General features: G+C 55.5%; 1 protein-coding gene and 1 long non-coding RNA gene across 3 annotated transcripts in view; one reads left to right on the forward strand and one right to left on the reverse strand.

The window, feature by feature from the left end:
• Positions 1-19,838, reverse strand: part of VAX2 (ventral anterior homeobox 2) — a 59,466-nt gene extending 39,628 nt beyond the window's left edge. The window contains exons 1-2 of the mRNA XM_075931077.1: positions 18,845-19,838; positions 5,828-6,015 (exon numbers count right to left, since the gene is read on the reverse strand). Of these exons, the coding sequence (XP_075787192.1) occupies positions 5,828-6,015; positions 18,845-19,130 (474 nt within the window). The 5' untranslated portion in view covers positions 19,131-19,838. The remainder of the gene's footprint in view (positions 1-5,827; positions 6,016-18,844) is intronic.
• A 226-nt stretch (positions 19,839-20,064) lies between these two features.
• Positions 20,065-22,447, forward strand: LOC142829717 (uncharacterized). Of its 2 annotated transcripts, none has more exons than XR_012904472.1 (2): positions 20,065-20,263; positions 21,655-22,447. It is a non-coding gene; the product is annotated as an uncharacterized LOC142829717 (long non-coding RNA). The 2 variants fall into 2 exon arrangements; XR_012904471.1 differs by having other exon boundaries at positions 21,682-22,447.
• The last annotated feature ends 207 nt before the right edge of the window (positions 22,448-22,654 follow it).

Consider the following 22,654-nt stretch of genomic DNA (forward strand, 5'->3'; position numbering starts at 1 on the left):
AGACTGTATGGCCTAGTAGGTAGAGTAGTCATCCACATGACCTAGAGATCTAGAGAAGTGATTATTCTCCTTTATTCTACACTGGGGAGGCCACATCTGGAGTATTGTGTCCAGTTCTGGTCCCCCCCCCCATTACAGAAAGGATGTGGACTCACTGGAGAGAGTCCAGTGGAGGGCAATGAAAATGATTCGGGGGCTGGAGCACATGACCTACGAGGAGAGGTTGAGAGATTTGGGCTTGTTCAGTCTGCAGAAGAGAAGAGTGAGGGGGGATTTGAGAGCAGCCTGCAACTCCCTGAAGGGGGGTGTGACAGTGCGTTGGGGGTCCCCCGTCTCCTGCACCCCGAAATGGCACAAACAGACTGCACCAGCCGGTGGAATAGAGGAAGTTTATTGCCTCTCCAGGATACAGCACAGCACAGATGGAATCTGGTCACAGAGCTGGGCTAGGATGCCTCAGGCCCCCTTGAGATGGGGGAGACTGGGCCCCTAAACTCCAGCCCCTTCCCCTAGGCTGTCTCCTCCATGCTCCCAGACAGCCAGCCACTAACTAACTCTCTTCCAGCCCTGCCCCCCAGCCAGGGCAGCATCCACTTTCCTTTGTTCCTCTCCATGGGGGGTGTCTGGCCATACTGGTTTGCATAGTGACTCATCCTGTTTTGCTGGGTCGTGGTACCCACGGCAGCCAGTGGGGGTTACCCCAGAGCCAGCAGCATAGAAACCAGCCAGGTACCCCCACTACGTCACAGGGGGTTCCAAAGAGGCTGGAGAGAGGCTGTTCTCAGTGGGGGCAGATGCAGAACAAGGAGCAATGGGCTCAAGTTGCAGTGGGGGAGGTCTAGGTTGGACATTAGGAAAAACGATTTCCCTAGGTGGGTGGGGAAGCGCTGGGATGGGTTCCCTAGGGAGGGGGTGGAATCTCCATCCCTAGAGGTGTTTAAGTCCCGGGTGGACCAAGCCCTGGCTGGGATGATTGAGTTGGGTTGGTCCTGCTTTGGGCAGGGGGCTGGACTTGATGACCCCTGAGGTCTCTGCCAGCCCTGGGGTTCTATGACCTGGGTTCTAAACAGCTGTTCTACTGGTCTCTTCAGCTACTCACTGCCCCTCTGTTTCCCTCCATCCTCCACTGATTTAATCCTGGCTGGGGGCACATACTCTCTCTCCCTGAGCGCTAGTGGAGGACCAGCCGAAGAGGGGCCTGGTTCTGGCCAGGGGCCCGACGGATGAGCAGCACAGTCCTCTATTAACCGGACTGGAATATCAGCATTGGGAGCCAGCCACGAGGCCTCGGTGTCAGCGTTCACTATTCCCTCACCGGTCGCTTTGTGTAGGTGAGATGGGGCAGGACACGGGCGTGAAGCCCAGGGCACCGGGAAGTGCCGAAGGGAAGGAGATGAAGCGGGAAGGGCCGCAGGGAGGTGCAAAGCTGCGCCAATGGAGAAACGCAGAGGAACGGGTGACAGGAGAGAAGGAATGAGTAGAGGCAGTCGGTGGCGTGGAGGGAGATTTTCTCACCAAGCGACGGATGCTATAACAGGGCACGGAACAATTAATAGAATCATAGAACACTAGGACTGGAAGGGACCTCGAGAGGTCATCGAGTCCAGTCCCCTGCCCTCATGGCAGGACCAAATACTGTCTAGACCATCCCTGATAGACATTTATCTAACCTAATTAATTAATCTAATTTAATAAACAACTAGACATTTTGTTACTACTTGATCTCAGTGCAAGCCCTGTACCGATGCGAGCGGTCACTCCTGAGAGCAAGCAGGGAACACTTCGTCCTCAACGTATCCCCCGGCCTATGGGTTATGCTCAAGCCTGGAATTCGGCTCTTTGCTTAGAAGGAGGTTGACCCCTGACCCTAGAACTGGTCAGAAAACATTCACCTCATCAGGTTTTCCGGGGAAACTGAGGCTTCCGTCCACATTCGACCATTTTCAAAACACGTGTCGGCGCGGATGGAATTCTGTTGCAAAACGCCCCGCCCGGCCCTGCCTGAAACGTCGTGTTCTGATCGTGCCGAAACGGCCCAGTTTTGATGTGTGCTGACGGAACTGTTTCCATTCCTCATTTCGAAACCCCTTTTGGGGAATGCTGTGAAGGCTAGGACTAGAATAGAGTTTAAAGAGAAGCTAGATAATTTCCTGGAGGTTAGGTCCATAAAAGGCTATTGGCCAGGGGATAAAATGGTGTCCTTGGCCTCTGTTTGTCAGAGGCTGGAGAGGGATGGCAGGAGACAAATCGCTTGATCATTGTCTTCGGTCCACCCTCTCTGGGGCACCTGGTGCTGGCCACTGTCGGCGGATAGGATACTGGGCTGGATGGACCTTTGGTCTGACCCAGTACGGCCGTTCCTATGTTCTTATGTTCTAATGCGATTCTTTTTTTACAGGGGTTTTTTGAAGGAAAAACAGGTCAAAATTGGAACAAAATGCTTTTGTGGTTTTCTCATGTGGGCACATTTTGGAATGGAAGAAAAATGTGAAAATGCAACACCTGCCAGGAAATGGAGCATCTCGTTTCTGTCGGCGCGAATAGAAGCAGAGCGACAGCGTCTGATCCCAGCAAAGAGGGTGGGAATGTAGCCACGAACTTTGATAGCATTGGGTTGGGCGCACGGCCCTACGGAGACCGTTCTGAAGCACATGGAAGGTCCGGATCGCATCTTCTCCTTGCTTAGTGGCGATCATGTTTGGCTAGCAGTTGCTGAGAACTGCAGCATTTTTTGTTTGTCATTTTTTTCTTTTGGCAAACAGCAGAAAAATTCTATTAAAAATGTTCACCTTCTCTCCTCAGTTCCGGCCTGTTTGCATAAAAAACCTCTTTTTTGGTCCAAAATAATGGTTTGGACAGAAACTTGCTGACAGTTCTATGATCACCGCTTTGCCGTTACCCATACCAGGCTTGTGCGAGGTCTGGCCTCTTTCACACTCCTGCATGTTCCACTGACACAAACCTACCCAACAACCCCATGATCACACAAAGAGCCAGCTGAGAGCAACTGTTCCATCCTGAGCCCCGTAAGGTCTTATCGCCGGGGTGGGCAATAATTTTTGGCTGGGGGCCACTTCAAAAATGAAGGGGCGGGGCCTAAACCAGAAGGGGTGGGGCCAGGATATGTGGCAGGCCAAATCTGCCCCGTGGTGGCCCTTTGGCCCACGCCTGCCTTATCGTGTAGGCTGACCAAAGCCAGGCATTCAGCGACTTTCCGGATCAAACTTTATGGCTGTGTCTACATTGGCATGATTTTGCGCAAAAGCAGCCGCTTTTGTGCAAAAATATGCTACCTGTCTACACTGGCGGGGAGTTCTTGTGCAAGAACACGGATGTTCTAATGTGTGAAATCAGTGCTTCTTGCACAAGAACTATGATGCTCCCGCTCAGGAAAAAGCCCTCTTGGGCTACTGGTCTTTCACAAGAGGCCAGTGTAGACAGGCAACATAAATTTCTTGTGCATGAGAGCGTCTACACTGGCACGGATGCTTTTGCACAAAAGCACATGCCAGTGCAGACGCTCTCTTGCGCAAATAATTTAACGCAAAAACTCTTGCGTTAAAAGTATTTGCGCAAAATCTTGCCAGTGTAGACATAGCCTATGAGTCAGCCAATTCTCCCAAGTGCCATTGGACAGAGAGATAAAGAGTCCCTGTATATACGCATCCTATGGTCCGATCATCTCATAGCTCACATGGCATCACGATGAAGCACCCCACTTGTGATCAGAGACGCGAAGAGGTGAAATCAGGCATAAAGCCAATGTTCCTGCGTACTCCCCTTCAGTACCTCACCTGCCAGCTACACACAGGCAGCACCCTCTCCAGATATGAGCAGCCCAGGTAGATTAAAGGCTTTCTGGAGCCTTTACTTGCAGCAGTAATGACTTTGACAGAGTAGGAATGGAAACCACAAAGCAGGGAAGACTGGGCCTGGTCTCATCAAAAGGGCAGAGTTAAGGTTATTTAGGGATCCTAGTTGAGACCTTCCCTACTTTGGAAAGCCTGGGTGTCTTGTAAGATTAACCTGAGGTATGAATTTCCTAGCTTGTCAAGGGGCACTTTCGATAACAATAGCATCTTTACAATGATTCTTACGTTGATGTCAGTAGCATAGACATTTAACTTTTCCTTCAAGGTTCTGTCTTAAAATGACTTGATAACTCACAGACTCATGATGGGTACCTGCCAGAGTCCCAGCAAAATTCCTTCTCGTCCCAAAATGATTTGGTTCTTTTGGGAGCCTCAGATGTAGGATGAGCATCCCCTGAAAGTTAACTCTGACTGACTGTGTCATCTGCTCTTTGTGAGGCTGGTCCACAGACAGTATGACAGCCTACTACTCCTAAACAGGTAATGGAGCTGCTCCTTTACCTTCAGTAGCAGAATCCTGTGCTCTTAAAGTAACTGTTCTGGGTTCAAACAGTGGGGATATCAGAGGACGCCCCATTGTGGGGCAGCCTGGACGGCCCTGCCTTGACCACAGTGCAGTTCTCGAACAAAGCAAACCCAGGCCTGTCTCAAGTCTAGTGCACGTGAGGATACGGGCAAGGCCGAAGGGGCGGGAGGCAGGAATTTTTTTGAAGGCAGAGGGATAGCTTGGTGGTTTGTGCATTGGCCTGCTAAGCCCAGGGTTGAGAGTTCAATCCTTGCAGAGGCCATTTTGGGGCAAAAAATTTGTCAGGGATGGTACTTGGTCCTGCTGTGAAGGCAGGGGACTGGACTCAATGAGCTTTGGTTCCTTCCAGTTCTAGGAGATAGGAAATCTCTATTTATTTAATTTATACAGACACTGCAGGGTACAGTGAGACCACACCAAGGACATCGGGAGAAACCTTATACTGGTCCTTCTATTTCTGATAAGCAAAAATTCCAGATACAGCCATAAAAAGTGTTAAACACACATGTCATTTTTGCAGCATCCCGAGTAGCAGGATGTACACTAAATAAGGGCATTGGGAGTATCTTCCACAAGACGTAATTAACTGGTAGATATTATTAAAACGACCAAGTCTCGCTTTGCTATAAAATGGGCTTGGTAAGAAGAATCGCTGGGAGGGAGGGAAGAGGACTGACCCACAAGTCCTGCTCAATGTAACTAGAAGTAAATAGACCCTTCGTGCCGGCATCCCAATGCATAGGAGTCACAGGGACCACAAACCTCCCGCCTGGTACTGTAGGTGGCCTACGGGTGACGTATAAGTGAACCAGGCTTAATTATTGTAATATACTAAATCTTCTATTCATTGCTTTTGCATTGTTTGTGCTGTACTAATGGCTCTGAATGTATCGCATTTAAGGTTTAAATTGTGTAGTGATTGTTTTTAAGGCTTGTAAAATTTCAACAACTGCATTAACCGCCTCAAGCTTGCAATCAATAAGAAAGTGGGTAAGGGTCTCTGGAGTGTCCTGATTTCGTTCGACTCTAAAATCGAACCACATGACAGCCATAAGTGGAAACTGAGCCATACATGCCTCCCCTAGCCGGTGACCCTGCACGGCGTGCACCACCCCGCACTGCCAGGGACCTCGTCACTGCAGCGTCGTCGATGGCAGGATGCTGTTGATTAACAGGGTGGTTTAGAATCCTTTCTACTGGGGAAATGCCATACAGGGGCTTTAGCGCATGAGTCTCCTCTCAGTGCCCAGCTCAAACGCTCCCCACAGCCAAGCCAGGGAGCAAAGCGGCTGTAGGTCTAGCACCTCAGCCCTAGGAGGCGCCAGAGTGCTGTGCTGCAGGTGACAGGGCCATCCTTCATGGTCCACAGGCATTTCACCCCCCTCCCCCAAAGTGTGCAGGAATAGCCCCCAGAGCCCTTGTTCCTTACCTGTGTTTCTGATAGGTTGAGCTGCCTGGCGAGCTCCGTCCTCTCCCTGCCGACGACATACTGGCACCGCTGAAATTCCAGCTCCAGCCTGTACAGCTGCTCGGCTGTGAAAGAGGTTCGGGTCCTTTTGGGCCGGTCCAGATCCAGCCCTTTGGGGAGAACAATCTCCCGGATGGTCCCTTTGGCATCTGTGAGTGACCACGAGAAGAGCAGGGTGAGGAGAAGGCACCTGATCTCAGGGCATATTCAGCCCTGAAAAACACAGCCCCCAAAACTACAAAGGGCGGAGTTAAGGAGAACAACAGTCCTGGGTCCCCTCTTATGGTCTAGGAGTCCAGGAGCTATTCAAAAACCACCAGTTATTTTCTTTGGGGGGAGACTTTAAAAATGCTTTTAAATCCAGTCTAGTTGCTTTTCTGGACGATACTTCAGCCAAACCCATGTTCGTGGGCTCAGTGCAGGGGTAAGATAATCTAGTGAGCTCTGCTGGTTTGATAACCTACACATCTATGGGGAAAAATCTGAATTAAAAAACATTTGATTTTTTGGATGAAAAACTTAAGCTGGAAGCAGAAAAATATTCCTCTTTTTAAAGGGGGTTTGGTCAAAAAATTGTGATTTTTGAAACTGGAAGCCAGACATTTTTGTATGAAAAAAATGTGGGAGTTTTTTAAACAGTTTTTTTTTTTTAAGAGCAAAAACATTTAGCTTCTTATGGGCAAACTGGAACATTTTCACCAAAATGAAAGTTTTCTGCACAAATGTTTCTTTTTGTCCAAACGCCATTTTGAATGGAAAATGTGTTTTGATTAAAAAAAATGCCCTGGAACATGGCACTCGTCCAATCAAAAAGCAGGACTGCTGCCATGTGACCAGGATCCCGGGCCAGAGAGACGACGAGAAAGAAGGCACTTGCCTCGAAAATGAAGCTTCAGGGGTTTGCTCGGAGAAGCACCTGTTTCCTGGGGGCGAGGCGGGGGGAGAGGGAGAGACCTAGCGAGCTTTGGGACTGATCAAATCTAAGCAACACAAGCGCCAATGTGGAGCGCTGAATTATTGAGCGCTTATAGTTAAGCTGCTCTCACGTGACCCGCAGCCCAAGAATTAGTCACAGAAATTACCTAGTGAACAAAAATAAAATGCAACAAAAATAAATGCAAAATCCTAGGCTGCCGGGGGCAGCTGCGAGAGGGGTCAGGGCCCCGCGTACGGATGTTATGTAGGACTCGCCCAGCTCTCCTGAGGCGACCCGGCCTCTTCCCCGGCGCGTTGGCGATCCAACGCCGGCCCACACAAACAAAGCCGCTTCTCCGCGGCACGGCCCCCACGGCCGGCGGGCTCTGGCCTAGCGTGTGTGCGGCCGACCTTGGGGAGGTGCCCACGGTGCAGGGGAATAAACCTCGGACAATGTTGGGAGGTCAAAGCAGCGTCTCGCCCACCCTCCCCCCGCGCAGAAGGGGAACCGGGGCCTTCTGCTGCTCCTCTGCTGCCATTTCTGCAGAATTTCGGAGCACCGGGCCCACGCTGCGCCCGGCAGGCTAGGACAGGCAGTAGGGCGGGAGCCTTGCTGGTGCTTGGCAGGCAGAGGGTGCGTGGGACGGGGAACCGCGGGGGCGTCTTTCAAATTACAGCAGAAGGCATCTCGGAATCTCCAGCAAGTTTACTGCCATGGGTCCCACTTCAAGCCCCGGGGTCAGTCCCGCTTTGCTCCCCTAGACCCTGCCCTGAGCGCGGGCTTCTGAACCAGGTGGAGCCAGGTGGGGAGGAGAGAGACAAGGGGTTGGGGGAGGGCAGGGGAAGGGCGCAGACAGGGAGAGGCGTGGGAGACGGCGGGGCACGGCGCTGCGGCTGGAGGTGGAAGGAAGAGGGCAGGGTGGGCAGGCCTGGGAGAGCAGTGGGGCTAGAATAGCAATAGGGCTCGTGAGGCTAGCTATGGGGGCCGGGCTGGGCTTTGTCACTGGTTTTGCAGATCTTGCTAACCCCTTCTCTCCGGGCGTCTGAGGCTGTAACAAACGCCTTCCAGGGGAGCGGGTGTTACTGCCACCGGCCATGAACCCCAGGGGTCTGCGATGGGCAGGGTGATCAGCCACCCCAGTATTACTGGGACCATCCCAATATTGGTGCCTTTGTCTTATCTCTGGACCTATCACACACGCGCACACACTACCACACGTGCACATGCACGCACACACTTGCACATGCACAAGCACACTCGTACACGCGCACACACTCACACACACACACAAACAAAAATGTGTCCTGGTTTTTCAAACGTGCTCTCTGGCCACCGAGTCAGGGGTCCTTCTCCAGCCTCATTTGCGAGTTTCACTGGCTGGCTGCGAGTCCTCGTGGCCCCACATGCCATGCTCGTGCACAGCCCACCCTCCCGGCCAGCCCCTCGGTGCACACAACACGCACGCTCCTTCCACTGCCTGCTGGAAGGACAATGCTCTCTCCAGCCATGGAACAGAGCAAGGAGGGGCACCTGCTAACTACAGGAAGTAGGGGAGGGGGAGGAGCATAGCTCCAGCCCATAATATTCCTCTGCGTAATCCAGTTAACCCCTGGATGACCACTGTGCCACAACGGGTTGAAGCCTGGCTACCGCTTGGAAAAGGGCCGCTGCATTTTCAGATAGGCTGGGGGGAGCTCCGGGACCCCTCTTGCCACATGCCATGCTCATGCACAGCTCATCCTCCCCCGCCAGCCAGCGGGAGCTACACCAGAGCAGGCCCTGAAAGACTGATTGCCCACGAGGAGCAGAGAGTAGATAAGGAAAGTTGTTTATTTCTTCTCCTAACACAAGAACCCAGGGAAACCCAATGAAACAAACAGGCAGCAGGTTTAAAACAAACCAAAGGAAGTCTTGTTTTTCACAGTCAACCTGTGGAACTCCTTGCCAGAGGGTGTTGTGAAGGACAAAACTATAACAGGGTTCAAAATGAGGTAGATACATTCATTTCAATGGCTATTAATAGTGCCCGGCATCTCCCCATCCCACCGCCAGCCCCAAAGTCCTAGACCAAGATGGCTCTATCACTGTATCTCAACCTTTCTGGTACCGGGGACTAGCCTGCTGCCTTCCTAAACCATGTCAGGGAGATCTCAGGGACCGGCACCAGTCCATGGGCTGATCATTGGGAATTGCTGATCCAACACCCTGAAACAGCGAGGACAGAGAAATACTGGGGGGAGGAACACATGGGGGTCCCTTCCAGCTGCATAATTTCCCTACACGCCCGTTCGCTGTATGTCACGACGTGTGCTCAGTAGATACGGTTTACAGCACACGCTCACAGACAGAGGTCACACACATTGCGTGTGTACTTGTGTGCCAAGTTATGCCAGAGGCAAGGTGCGGAGGGCGTCTTTTCTTGGACCAACTCCTGTTGAGGAAAGAGCCAAGTTTCACCTCTCTGATTTTGGAGACAGGCCATTTTTAAGTGAGTATCCAAGTGTGACAGCCCGCCGCGACTGACAACATGCTGCCTCTCTCCTTCCTATCACCTAATCAGCAAGACTATGTAGCACTTTAAAGACTACCAAGATGGTTTATTAGGTGATGAGTTTTCGTGGGCCAGACCCACTTCCTCAGAGCAAATAGTGGAAGAAAATAGTCACAACTGTCAAATTCCACTATTTGATCTGAGGAAGTGGGTCTGGCCCACGAAAGCTCATCACCTAATAAACCATCTTGTTAGTCTTTAAAGTACTACATAGTCCTGTTTTTTGTTTCAGCTACACCAGACTAACACGGCTACATTTCTATCACTAATTAGCAACAAATCCAATGGAATGACATTATCCCAGGTACAGTTCAGTGCCTAGGACACGGGGCGGTAGAACCATTTGTGGTTCTGTATGAGAGGGTAGCTTAGACGGACCACTCTAACGCTTTTCCCACCGCCTGTTGTGAAAGTAGGCAAATATCTAGGTGAGATGCAACCCTGGGAGAGCTCGGTGTCCCTCCGGCTTGAGAGCCCCAGAAAAAATATTCCCTCGCCCATCTTGTGTCTCCAACACAACTACAACAACACTGCCGACCTGTTTGGTCCATACTCCTATTTACTAGAGATTTAAATATACACACGTGCATATGGGTTGTATTCAAGAGAGATTAATATATATGTGTGTGTTTTATGTATCTCATACTGACAGCTGTACCTCTGTGTGTTTGGAAATACATATCTAGAGACACAGCACATCATATCTGCCATGAGAATTAACCAGCACATCTTTGTAGCTCTGATAAGCAAATACACTCAGAGACTCAGAGTACACATGCATGCACGCACACACACACACACAGAAACACACTCAGGGTATGTCTACACGACAGCGTTATTTCGAAATAAGCTAATAGCTTATTTCAAAATAACGTGTCTACACACAAAATGCATTTCAAAATGGAGTTTTTCTATTTCGAAATAGCGCGTCCACACTGAGTGGATGTTGAATCACATTTAAGGTTGGTTGGAACCAGTTCCAGCAGGGCATCAGGTCAGAAGTTGCCTTGTGGCCAGGGCAGCCAGCAGGGCACCCTGGCAAGGGCTGGGGGCCCCCTGTTTCAAAATAAATATCTACACAGCGCTTATTTTGAAATAGCAGTTTCAAAATTGGCACTATTCCTCGTGGAATGAGGTTTACCAATTTTGAAATAAGCCCTCCCCCATTTCGAATTAATTTCAAATAACGGAATGGCTGTGTAGATGCTAGGAAAGTTATTTTGAATAACTGCTGTTATTTCGAAATAACTTTGCTGTGTAGATGTACCCTCAGGGACTCAAAGTTTACATGCATGCACACACAGACACAGACAGACACACACACACACACAATAGAAACAGACACTCAGGGACTCAGAGTACACATGCACACACACAAATAGAAACACACACTCAGGGTATGTCTACACTGCACAGCGATTTCAGGATACCAGAGGTATCCTGAAATAGCTACCCTACGTCTGCAAGCAGTATTTTTCAAAATAAGAGGAGCACTATTTCGCCCTCCCGGTAAACCTCATTGCCAGAGGGATAAGGGATGGCTCAAAATGGCGTGCTATTTTGAAATGTGGTGCTGTGGAGATGCGCCAATTTTCAAAATAAGCCATTTTGAAATAGGTTTGAAATAAGATACTCTTATTTCGAGTTTATGGTGCTGTGTAGGTGCACCCTCAGAGAGTCAGAGTATGCACGTATCATGCACGTATCTCACACACACACACACACACACAGAAGCACACACTCAGGGACTCCGAGCACACACACACACACACGCACACACACAGAAGCACACACACAGGGACTCAGAGCACACACACACACACACACACACACGGACTCAGAGCACACACACACACACACACAGACTCAGAGCACACACACACACAAGCACACACTCAGGGACTCCGAGCACACACACACACACACACACACACAGAAGCACACACACACACGCACAGAAGCACACACAGGGACTCAGAGCACACACACGCACAGAAGCACACAGGTTGTGCGCGGTGTTACCGGGGGCGCATTCCGGCTAGCCGGGACAGATACCGGATCGTACGCGCAGTGGTGCAGCGCCCCGCAGCTCCCTCCTGCAGGACGGGCCCGGGCAGCAGGTTTGGGGAACCAGCCAATGCGCCTTTATGGGGTTTCATGTCGCTTGGCGTTCCCGGGGCGCCGACGGGAGGGGTTCGCCCTGGACGCAGCAGACTCCGGGCAGCCCAGACCCCGGGCCGGCTGGGGGTGCAGGGCCCTTTCTGCGGGCTGGTGGCTGCTCCCTGAGGCACCCCGGGCTGCCGGGCGCTCCCCCGCCAGGGGCAGGAGGCCAGAGGGAGGATGCGTCCGGGGGTAAAAATCTCGGCGCCTCTGCAGGCCCCCACGGCCCCGCCTCTCACACGCGTGTCTCCAAACACCCCCCCCCCCCCGCGCCCTGGGCTCCAGCGCGGCAGCAGGGGCAAGACACACCTGCCCCTCTGTCTGCCCCCCAAATCGCGGTGCCTCTCCCGGCCTGCCCAGGGCAGCGGAGTCCGGGCTGGGCTGGGGGGCAGGTAGAGGTGCGGGGGGGGGAGAGAGGAGGTGGGTCACAAGCCCCCGCCCCCATTTATAAGCACGTGTTATTGCCAAATACACCCAGGCGTCTCCCCTATTTCCAGAAAGCTGCCCGCACCAATTCTTCGGCTCCGCTAGGAGCAACAAGCGAGGATCTGTTTCCGCGGGTGCCCTGCGCGGACGCTGGGCGAAGCGGGGTGGGGGGCAGACCTCAGCAGCAGTTTCTAGCACTTCCCTTCTGGCAGATCCCCCGCGATGGGGCTCAGGGGGGCCCAACCCTATCTTGTACAGCTGGGACTGTATTGCCAAAAGGAAATAGACCGATTGCGCGCCGCCTTGTTCAGCCAAGCCGTCCAGGGGAAAGAGCGCGGCTTTCCGCGTGCAGTCGGGGGTCTTGAACGCGCAGCCTTATGGGCTGTGTCTATGCCCCGTCAGAACTGCCCGGGCGCGTTTACACTGCGGTTCACAGGCATACCCCTCACTGCGCTCGGTGTAAACGCGCACCTAGCAAGCGCACGGAGGCGCACACAAGGCAGAATTCTGCCCTGAGTCCGGTTTCCGATTTGGCATCGAATACAACCGAGTTCTGGCACAGCCTGCCGTCTAAACGCGACCGAGTTAACCGAAAGCAAAAACCTGACTCCTCTGCGCGGTTTTTTTGTTTGTTTTGCTTTGCGTGGCCGGAGAGGCGCGCAGAAAGAAAACAAAGAGACCTGTTTGCCACGCGTATTTCTTCTGCAGAGCCGAACACTTTCCTAGCAGAGGCCGTGGCTCCGTTTCTTTTTCCAAATGCAGGTGCTTTGGATCGGCAAACGGGATTCACTCCGGATTCTCTGCGGGCTCAAACTCGGACACATTTTAGAACGATTCTCCTCCCGTTTCCTTTCGATTTAATAAAACCAGCCCCTGAATGAACGCGCAACGTTGCGCGAGCTAGTTACTTATTTGTTGGGGCTTTAAACGAAAGGTGCCAGGACTGAAAATTGCACGGACAATTATATATAAATAAAATCACAATTTCCACAAGAGCCTCTCCATATAGTTATAAAATAGCACGAACAATTGTCCGCTCAATTTTTAATTGCCTCTGCAATTATTGCACGGACAACTGTCCGTTCCATTTTTAATTGTCCTTGCAATTATTGCACGGACAATTGTTCGTTCCATTTTTAATTGTCCCTTTGCACGGAAAAATTGTTCGTTCCATTTTTCATTGTTCCTGCATTTATTGCACGGACAATCGTCCGTTCCATTTTTAATTGTCCGTGCAATAAATGCACGGACACTTGTCCGTTCACTTTGTAATTGTCAGTGCAATTCTATCGCTACGTGGAGAGGCTTCTGTGGGAACCATAACAATTAAAAACAATAAAAATGCGATATGACGTTTTCCTATCGACAAGAAGTGAACTACGCTGTTTATAAAACGCCATGTCTGTCCTCTCGAGCCATCGCTGTGGCTGTTGACAGCTGATCCTCCAGAAAGATGTATAGAGGTTAGTTTCTTGGGACTGAAATGGTTGTATGTAGGGGGGCGCGGGTCCGCTGGCGTTAAACAAACTGATCGCAGAGAAATTACTTTTTAAACTCTAACCTGGAAGGGTGCTGGAAGCCCGGTGTCATTTTTACATCTCGGCACCACAGACGCGTGTCTTTTAGGACAGGACATACTAGGGGAAATCTTCAGAGCCGAGCTGTGTAACATGCCTGTGGGATGCGGATAGGGTACTGGGGGTCTCTCTCGTCTTTCCCTTCCCCTTTCTATTTGCCCAGCAAACGTCGAGGGGGCCAAAACGGAGCAAACGCGCCCTTGTCTTGGCTGGGAAAGAGGGAGGTTTCAATGAGATTTTTTTCCCCTTGAGCAGCACGCTGGAGACGAGCACCAGCTCTTAAAAACCATTTTCTTGACAAGCCGCGGCGCCTTTTGCCACGGAAATTAAGTTTCCGTCGCCCACGGGTGGAGTAGAGGCCCGCGTGGGGTTGGAAAGCCTAGTCCTAGACAGTCCAAACCAGCCTTGCAAAGAAGAGATCCAAGCCCCGCGAGTCGATCCGGCCCCTTCCCCGCCTCCACCGCACGTGGAAATAGCCACTCCGCTGCGAAATAAACCCGAAAGAGCAGTTGTGTGGCGAGCGCCCATCTCCGCCACGCCCCGCGCCTGCCCACGCAACCCCGCCGCCGGGGACCCACGCAGCGCCGAGGCCAAGTATTGTAGGGGACCGCGCGCGCGTTCGGTTCCCAGGGCCACGGCGCGTTTCTCACGCGAGACGCGGGGGATTGTTTCCATGGACTTTCTGAGCATCGGCTGATGTGCGGGGAGTTTTCCGCCATTTCTCCTTCCTGGGGGAGAGGCAAAAAGCGGGGTGGGGGCGGGGAAGGGCGCAGGGCCGCGCGGGCCCCAGTAGCGGTATTTGGGGTGCAAGGATGCGGCTACATTCCCACTCCAGCTGCTGCCTCCATTTTGTGCCAAACGCTGCAAAATGGAGGAGCGCGGGGATTGAACCAACCCCCCCCCCACCCCCCATCTCCCCGCCAGCTGGAGCCGGGGACCCCGGCGCACGCAGGGGCTGGCTCTGGCCCTGGAAGAGGGAGGCATCCCGCGTGATTCCCGCCTGGCCGGATCTGGCCCACGGGGCCACCCCGCCCAGGATCCTGTCCCAGGCTACGCCCCACGCGCGGCGGGGACCCGGCCAGGCTGCGCGGCCTTGCTTGGTGGCTGGCCTGGGACGTCAATCAAGGCCGGTGCGGGCGGGGGGGAGGGGAGAGCTCTGTGACCTCGCGCTGACCCCGGCTTCTCCAGGGTTCCCGCACCAGCTTCCGAGCCAGGTCCGCCAGGCCCCGCGGCCTAGAGCGCGGATTTCCGCCCGCGCGGAACCCAGACAGTCTCGGGGTCCGCGCACAGCTGAGCCAGGGGCGGCCCCGCTCTAGCAAAGCTGCTCTCGCGGGATGCCCAGGCCCGGGGTGCAAGGCGGTACGGAAATCAGGAACATTTGGCACCACTAGGCGCTACTGCCCTCCTCTCAAGATGAGGCGGCACTCACGGACTCCTGCCCCCAGGAGGAGTCGGGCTGGAGGGCGGGTAACTAACCCCCCATGGCCTGCTCCCCGTGTAACTGTTCCCCAGTTGAGACGGGGGAAACTGAGGCACGGGGTGGTGGCATGCGCCTGATGGTGACGCAACGGCCGCAAAGGCGCCCTGACGCCTAACCCATCCCCAGACCGGGTCACGGCCGGCACCAAAGCGGGGATGTCTACACAGCCGGGGAAAGGGGAGCAGAGCAGCGAGGTAGAGGCTTGGAGTTCGTTCTGCCCCCCCTAGCCAATCGGGGGGGGGGGGGACAAAGAGGAAGCGGAGATGCCAGCGCCTCTTGCTCCCCACCTCCAGCCCCCTCCATGCAAAGCGTCCGCGTCCCCTGGAACTGTGTGACCGGGTGAAGCTACACACCACGGTGGCGTTGGCCTCGCCGCGCTAGGTGTAGATGCAAGGCAGGTACCCCTCCCCCCAGGGGGACAACAATTCTCTGTCGCTGGGGGGGGGTGCATTTGTCTGTGCACTTTGCCTCTATTCGTGCACACCCACCTGGGGAGCACACAGAGCGCTCAACACAGGCAGCACTACACGGCCGGGTGTCGCTTGCTCCTACGTGCGCACTCTGCAGGTTTGGGCACGGCTTTCCTTTCTCTACCCGGGCCCCCAACACGCGGGCAGCAAGAGACACTTCGCCTCGGTGTAGATCTGCCCCGCACACACATTTAGTAAACACCGAGCGAGATACCAACAACCAGCGGTCCTGGGGCACCTTCGAGACTAACAAACCGCCGGCAAGTCACCCGAGCTTTCCTGGGCACAACCCAAGGCCGCATTAAATAAAAATAATTTTAATACGTCAACATTTTATTTTTTTCTGTTTTCGGCAAAATTGAATAGATTTCCGTGGGCCCTAAACGTTTCATTTTTTTCTGCAGGGAGAAGGAAATTAAAACATTTTCTTCCACCTTAAAAGTTCATTTTTTTTCTTCTGATTTTAAAAGAAATTAAAACATTTTCGTGGGCCCCTGAGAGTATCGTGGGCCCTAGGCACTGTGCCGAATGGATAAGTCGGCCCTGGCAAAACCCACTTGGCGAGAGGGAGCTGGCTTGTGTGTATATTTTCGGTAGTGTGGACACATTTAGCGATGGAGGTTTAGCTAGAGAGCAAGGAACATTTTGTGGGTACGTGTGACACAAACGTGGCGATCGCTCTCTCTAGATTCGTTTCTTTGCGCATATGAACGACACACGGATGTTACACGTTTAGCGCTATAGAGCGACGGGCAGTTTGCTTTTGTGTCTATATAACGACACTCCCATTTAGCAATAGATGGTTTAGCGAAGTATGGCGGCCAGTATTTTGCTGCGTTGTAGGAAATACACATGTGTGTACCTACATATCGTTTGTTTACACGCGCCACATCTACATCTGGAAATAATTTCTTTCTGGGTGTGCACGAGTCCCACACACACAAAACACGTCGGCTTGGCAGAATATGGTTTTAATGTTGCGATCATTATAACCGATCCTGCCGATCTCTATTGTACGCATTTTTGTGTGTACCAATTTTTATGTGTACCAGTGGCGGGGGGTAACGGGGGGGGGGGCAGACAATAATTACTGACTGGCGGCCAATGCTGAAATTCAAATCGTTAACATTTTATAATCATGGGAACCTAAATTGCCAATGTCACCAGCCGGCCTGCGCTGAACTCGGCCCGGAGTAAGGGCTGGGGCAGGACCTGTCTCCCTTTGCCTGGCTGAATTTGTTGCGGATGGATTGCAATATTTTTCCTGTGCTTGCAGCGTGGGCGGGGAGTTTGGATCTTTACGGATATTTGCTGACAAAATAGTCATGCTCCCGGCCCAATACGCGGCGAGCTGTGCATCGCTACCCGGGCGGCAACACACCGGGACTGGCCCGTCCGATCAGACCCACAATCTCCTCACACACAGAGCGGCAGGTTTAGATTTTACTGCCTCTAGGACATACAGGCGCACGAACGCTACATAGCCCCAAACATACACGCCCATATTTACAAACATGTCCTTAGGCACCCACGGTAGGCAGCAGACACCCCCACACGGGTGGGTCTGTCTGTGTGTTTATCCGGGTGGGGATAGATCGATAAATAGCTAGAGTGCCTGGGGACAGCCAGAGAGGGGGAGACAGGCAGACAGAGGGACGGACAGCTAGCCGGATGTCTAGCCGGGAAGCGCTACTCTCCGCACTCGCCGGAGGTGCAGACACACCGTAAATCTAGCGGCCCGGGGAACACCCGAAGCAGAAGCCCCGTGTAAATACAGCCCCTCGCGCCTCACTGGAGCGAACCCGCCGCCGCCCGCCCCAGCCTCTCCATCTCGCCGGCCGCAGTGCGCTCCCGAGCGCCGAGGCCCAGGCGTGCTCCGGGGGGCCCTGGCTGAGGCGCGCCGCGTCCTTGCGGGCACCGAGCCCCTGCGCAAACCCGGCCGCGGCTCGGCGCTCACACGGCCCCGCACAAAGCGGGCCCCGACTTAGACCCGGCCCGGCCGGTTTCCCAGCGGACGGAGGTTTCGGCCCGGCTTCCCGGGGCTGCGAGCAGGGGCGTGGGTCCGCGCTCACCCGGCTTCGGCCAGCGGTGGGAGCCGCTTCTACCCTGCCAGCTGGCGGCGCGGCGCGGGGAAGGATTCCGTGGGCATGCCCGGCTCTGCCAGGAAGCCCCGCATTTCGGAGGGGGAGGGGGAGGTTTACACGCGAGCCCCCGCCGCTCTTGGAACCGGTTCAGGATTCCGCGGAGGGGCGGGGGGGGGGGAAGACAAAACCCTCCGAATCGGCCAAGGGGGACAAGCGGGTTCGAACTGCTCGCCTGCCCGGAGTGGCTCGCCCCGCGGGCGCATTGTGGCCGGAGCTGCCCAGCCAGGCTCCCAGCGGTGAAAAGCGCGGGGGGGGGGCTGGAAGAAGGGGCCCCGGCCAAGGCAAGCGGCTCCCCAGCTAGCGGGCCGCTGCAATTCTCAGTCAGGAACAGCAGAGAGAAGAAAACCTCGCTGGGGCCTGGATCCCCAGACTTGATTCCCCTTCCCCCGCCTCCTTCTGCACCCAGAAGCCTCCCGGGCCCGGGCCCCCCGCGGGCCGGTCTCGGCTCCAGCCTCGCAGCCGCCGAGCCAGGTCGGAAGGGCCCGCGGGGGGGGGGGGGGTTATTTATGCCTCGGAGCCGAGCAAGTGCGACTAACGCCCCCTCTTCTCTCGCTGGGGCTTCCATGACGCCTCTTTCCTGCGACAAATATTAACACCCCCCCCCACGCCCGAGAAGCCCCCTCGGATCCCCCCCCATCTCGGGAAGCGGGGTCGGCGAAGGTTTGGGGTCCCCCCACCCCAAAATGCAGTGCACCGGCGGAGCGTGTGAAAGGGAAGAGACGAACCAATGGGTCTGTGTGTGTCCGCCCCAGACACGCACCCAGCCCCCCAAGTCTCCGCACGAAGCACCCCGAGCTGGGAGCGAGGCGGGGGGGGGAGGGGCGATTGACAATCAGCCCCCCCCCCCCACACACACACACACCACCGCTTTGGCTTTGGTCCTTCGTGGGCCCCGGGAGCGATGGAGCCGCGCCGGAAATGGGGGGGGGCAGCTTCGCTCGGGCACAGCTCGCCTGACACGGCCGCAGCCCCGCGGCGCGCTGCGGCCGCCTGGGGTGGGGGGACTGGCATGGTGGGAAGGGAGCGGCCAGGCCCGGGGCAGTCGGGGGAAGAGGGGTATTGTTGTGGGGGGAGGGGTGGGGATCGGTGCTGTTCCGGGGGGCAGCGAGTGGGGCTCGAGGCGCCTATGGGGGCCTCTGAGGAGGTGGCGGGGAGTCCGGGTGGGAGTTCCCGGGGGTGGGGCAGGCTGCGGTCCGGGGATGGGACTGGGGTGCAGGGGTAGGTTCTAGGGGTGCGGGGCCGCGCTCCCCTTACCTCGCACCAGGATCCGGCGGCAGTAATCCGCCTCTCCTCCCCCGGCCTGGCTGTCGCTCTCCGGGGCGCACTCCTGGGAAGCGCCCGGGCTGGACGCCGAAGTCCCCGGCAAGTCCTTGAGTCCGGTGCCGCCGCCTGCCCGCAGCGCGCTCTCCAGCTCCCCTCGGGGGCCGCCCTTAGCCCGGGCTCGCTCCGGGGCGCCCGGCTCGCCCAGCACCAGGGGGCTCCTGCCAGCCGGGGCCCCGCCATCGCTCATGCCTGTGGCCGCCGCGGAGGGGTCGCACATCCAGGGACAGCGAGCGGGGCGCGGCGGCGGGGGGGCTCCTCCTGCCCCCCGAAACCAGGTGCGGGTCAGCGCCCCGGGGGTGCAGCGACGGGGCCCTCCCGCAGGGCGAGCACCATGGTCGGGAAGGCCCAGAAAGCCCCCCCGCCCCGACCCCTGCTGCCCTTCCTGCTCCCACCCCCCTTCTCCCGGCTCCCCCTCTCCGGCTGTGGGGCAGGCCGGTTCAATTTAACCAGCCCCTCCCAGGGTAAGCCCCCCCCCCCCCCAAACGCCGCTGCCAGCGGTCTCGGGCGCTTGGGGCAGACCGGAGAGGGGGGGTGGGAGAAAAAAAAGAATTAAAAACTTTGACGGTCCGGGTCCGCTCTCATGTGCCCCCCTCCCGCCAGGCACCGCTCTTCTGGGCCGGCCGGGAGCAGAGGCTGTGGTCGGTCCTGCGCTGCCTTCTTCGCCTCTCTCTCTCCGATGAGCGACAGCCGGCGGAGCAGCCAAGCGAGGGGTAGCCCGGCCCTTCACATCTCGGCCGAGGGGCAGGTCGCGCTTGTGCCGCCGCTTCGCGGATCGATGCCGCTTCGGGAAGGGGGGGGCGCACAAAGGGGCGGCGGGGGGGGGAGGCTAGTGCAAACAGTCCGGGTTTCTCGGCCGCCCCCCCCTGCGCGTCTCCATCTCTCGGCCCCGGCGGAGCGAGCAAAGGCAGGGAGAAGCCCCGCCGGAATCAGCAACTTCCCGCCTCCCCCCGCCGCCTGCTCGCCGGCCGGGGCATGGAGCGAGTGAGCCGGGCCGGGCAGGCCACTACAGAAGCGATTTTAAATTGACTGCTGGCCACACACGTAATTTCCTGCGGCCCGTCCCTGGCTAGTGATTGGTAAGCAAGGAGTCCCCGGCTGCGCCCCCGTGGACACGCGAGCTCCTGCGCTTTCTCGCCCAGGAACCAGGCGCGGGGGGGTATAAAAGCGCGGGGCGTTCCCAAGGTGAGATTCGGGGAGGAAGCGAAGGGTCCGGGCGAGGCAATGACGGAGCCGGTTTCCCGGTTGGAGGCAGGCGGACCGAGCCCGGCTCCGGCTCCCCCACCCGCGGCTCAGCTTTCCCCAAAGACACGCCCCATACAGTGGGGGGCGCGCTGCTCAGTGCGTGAGAAGGTACGTGGGCTCGCGGGGGTTCGCCGTGCGGCGGGGGTGCCCGTGGGTTATGTACGTGGGCCAGCGTGCGCCCTGCGCCCTTGGGCAGCGCGCCCCTCCCCTCCTGGCTGACCCGGCCGGGCGCCTCTCTTGGGAAGGGGGGAGGAGTTGGCCAGTGTTTGTGGCTGGTTGAGAGTCTGCTGCGGACAAGCGAGAGGGGCGCTTGCCAGTCTCACGCGCCCCCTTCAGAGCTCGGGTGGCCCTGGCGAGCTCTAGGGCAGCGGGCCCAAGTCTGCCATTTGCGGAGCCCCCTCGGCCTTGCTGCAGCTGCGGGAGATCCGCTGCCCCTGGTACACCCCTGTTCATAGGCGGGCAAGTTCCGCCCAGGTCAGACCCCGGCTCCCCACTGCAGCCCCCCTGAGAGAGGGCTCTCCACGGCGCCCTGCTAACTCCACAGCTCCCCAGACTCCTGCTGGCCGGTCTGTCCCCAACGTTTTCCCAGAAACTCCGCAGGGTCCGCTCCCTCGGGGCCTGAAATGGACACACGCACCCCAGACTTGAATCGTTTGGCTCCGGCGCCGGATTCCTTGTTTCCCCCAACCATGATGTGCAAACTTGGCTTCGACGTACTTTTTTTTCTGTTCAAAAACGTGCAGCTCACGAATTCAGGCATTTTCCTCCCTGCTCGCTCGCTGATACTTCGGTGGCGGGTCCCGAAGTTTGCAGCGCCTTAGAGAGTAGCAAACAGATAGAAACGAGTAACGGGAGCTTTCGTGGGTACAAAAAATCAGGTGAAGTGGGTTTTGCCCACGAAAACTCGTGATTTTATATAGGTGATATATTTGTTTCTCAGGTGCCACTCATGTTTAAAGTTACAGACTAACAGGGCGACCCCTCTGAGGCTCAAGCTGATAGATACCATAGGAAAAATGAATTGTAGAAATTATTCCAGATTTTCTTTGACACAAAATAGGATGCGTAAAACGCAGCTTCTTTTACCCATCACACAGCACCCTGCATTGTTTTGTTCTTTTTTTTTCTTCCAACTTGATACAAAACACTTCCCAAATATGGGCAGTACAACTACCCCCTTCCCTGCCTATTTTTCCCTTGTGGGGCCCCGTGTGAAGGGCGGATACATTGGCGCAAATCGGGAATCCTTTCGTTGAGTTTTAGCGCTCCAGTTGAACGCAGGATCAGTTTCGTTCCTGGGCGCATAAATGTTTCTAGAAATTGTGACCGCCGTTTCGGCGCTTCCCTAGCAATAAAAGGGTGGAAGTTGAAATGATTGGGAAGGGATGGGATGGTTTTGTAAAGACAGCGCTGCCTGCATTGGCCTGGGTTAAGATCCCGCAACGTTCAATGGGAAATCAGAAGCGATGCCCTCCTGGCGTTTTTAATTTTCTTTTTAGGTCGTCTTTGCGCCTTTTTACAACCAGGCGAATACGCACCGAAGAAGAGAGGAGAAGGGGAAGCTCCCCTGCACCATCTGATGTGCCAGAGCCTCGAGAGCGAAGCGATTCCGGCCTCAATGACTCCGGTTCAAACCAACCAACCTGCTTCCAACCCAACTGGCAACTGAGCCACCGATCCCAAGCAGCGTGGGGAAGGTGACAGTGAAATTGACAACAGCGATCCTGGGACATTTCGCGGATGCCTGTCGTGCTTACCTGCTGTCTACTGTACCCCCCCCCCCCCCCACACACACACTTGCGCCGCGCGAGCGAAATACGGTTTCTCTGGTGTGTGTGTGTGTGGGGGGGGGGGAGCGCAAGGTCCGGTTCGGGGCATGGATTTGCCCAGAGTACAGACAGAGCTGCGATGCGACTTCCCACATTCAATCCGCAGTAGATTGTTTGTGGAAATCACCCGGGTCAATAAAATCCTGATATATGTTTGAAATATGTGTTCCCGTGCAGCGTTTGAACGTGGAAAGATGAGGCCTTAAAACGTGCGAAGGAAGGAGTGCGGGGTTGGGACCCATGGGAGTTCTGCCTGGATCGGGTCCTGCAGGATCGGGTCCTGCGCGGTGCAAGTTTGTTTTAAAAATAAGCGGAATTCCCTTCCCCTTTCCCCCAGCAAAACAATCTACCGGCGCTGGCAGAGCTAGGCTGGGAGTCTGCGGTTAGGAGAGCCAGCCCGGCTTTCTGCTTCTACCCAGAGAGAGAGAGTGAGAGAGAGAGAATTTGTGTGTGTGTGTGTGTGTGTGTGTGTGTGTGTGTGTGTGTGTGTGTGTGTGTGTGAGAGAGAGTGTGTGTGTGAGAGAGAGAAAATTGTGTGAGAATTTCTGCGTGTGTGAGAGAATTTGTATGAGAGAGGAAAAAAAGTGTGTGTGAGAGAGAGAATTTGTGTGTCTGAGAGAGGGAGAGAGAATTTCTGCGTGTGAGGGAGAGAGAATTAGTGTGTGTGGGG

This window comes from Pelodiscus sinensis, chromosome 5 (assembly GCF_049634645.1).
Source record: "Pelodiscus sinensis isolate JC-2024 chromosome 5, ASM4963464v1, whole genome shotgun sequence".
Taxonomy (NCBI): domain Eukaryota; kingdom Metazoa; phylum Chordata; order Testudines; family Trionychidae; genus Pelodiscus; species Pelodiscus sinensis.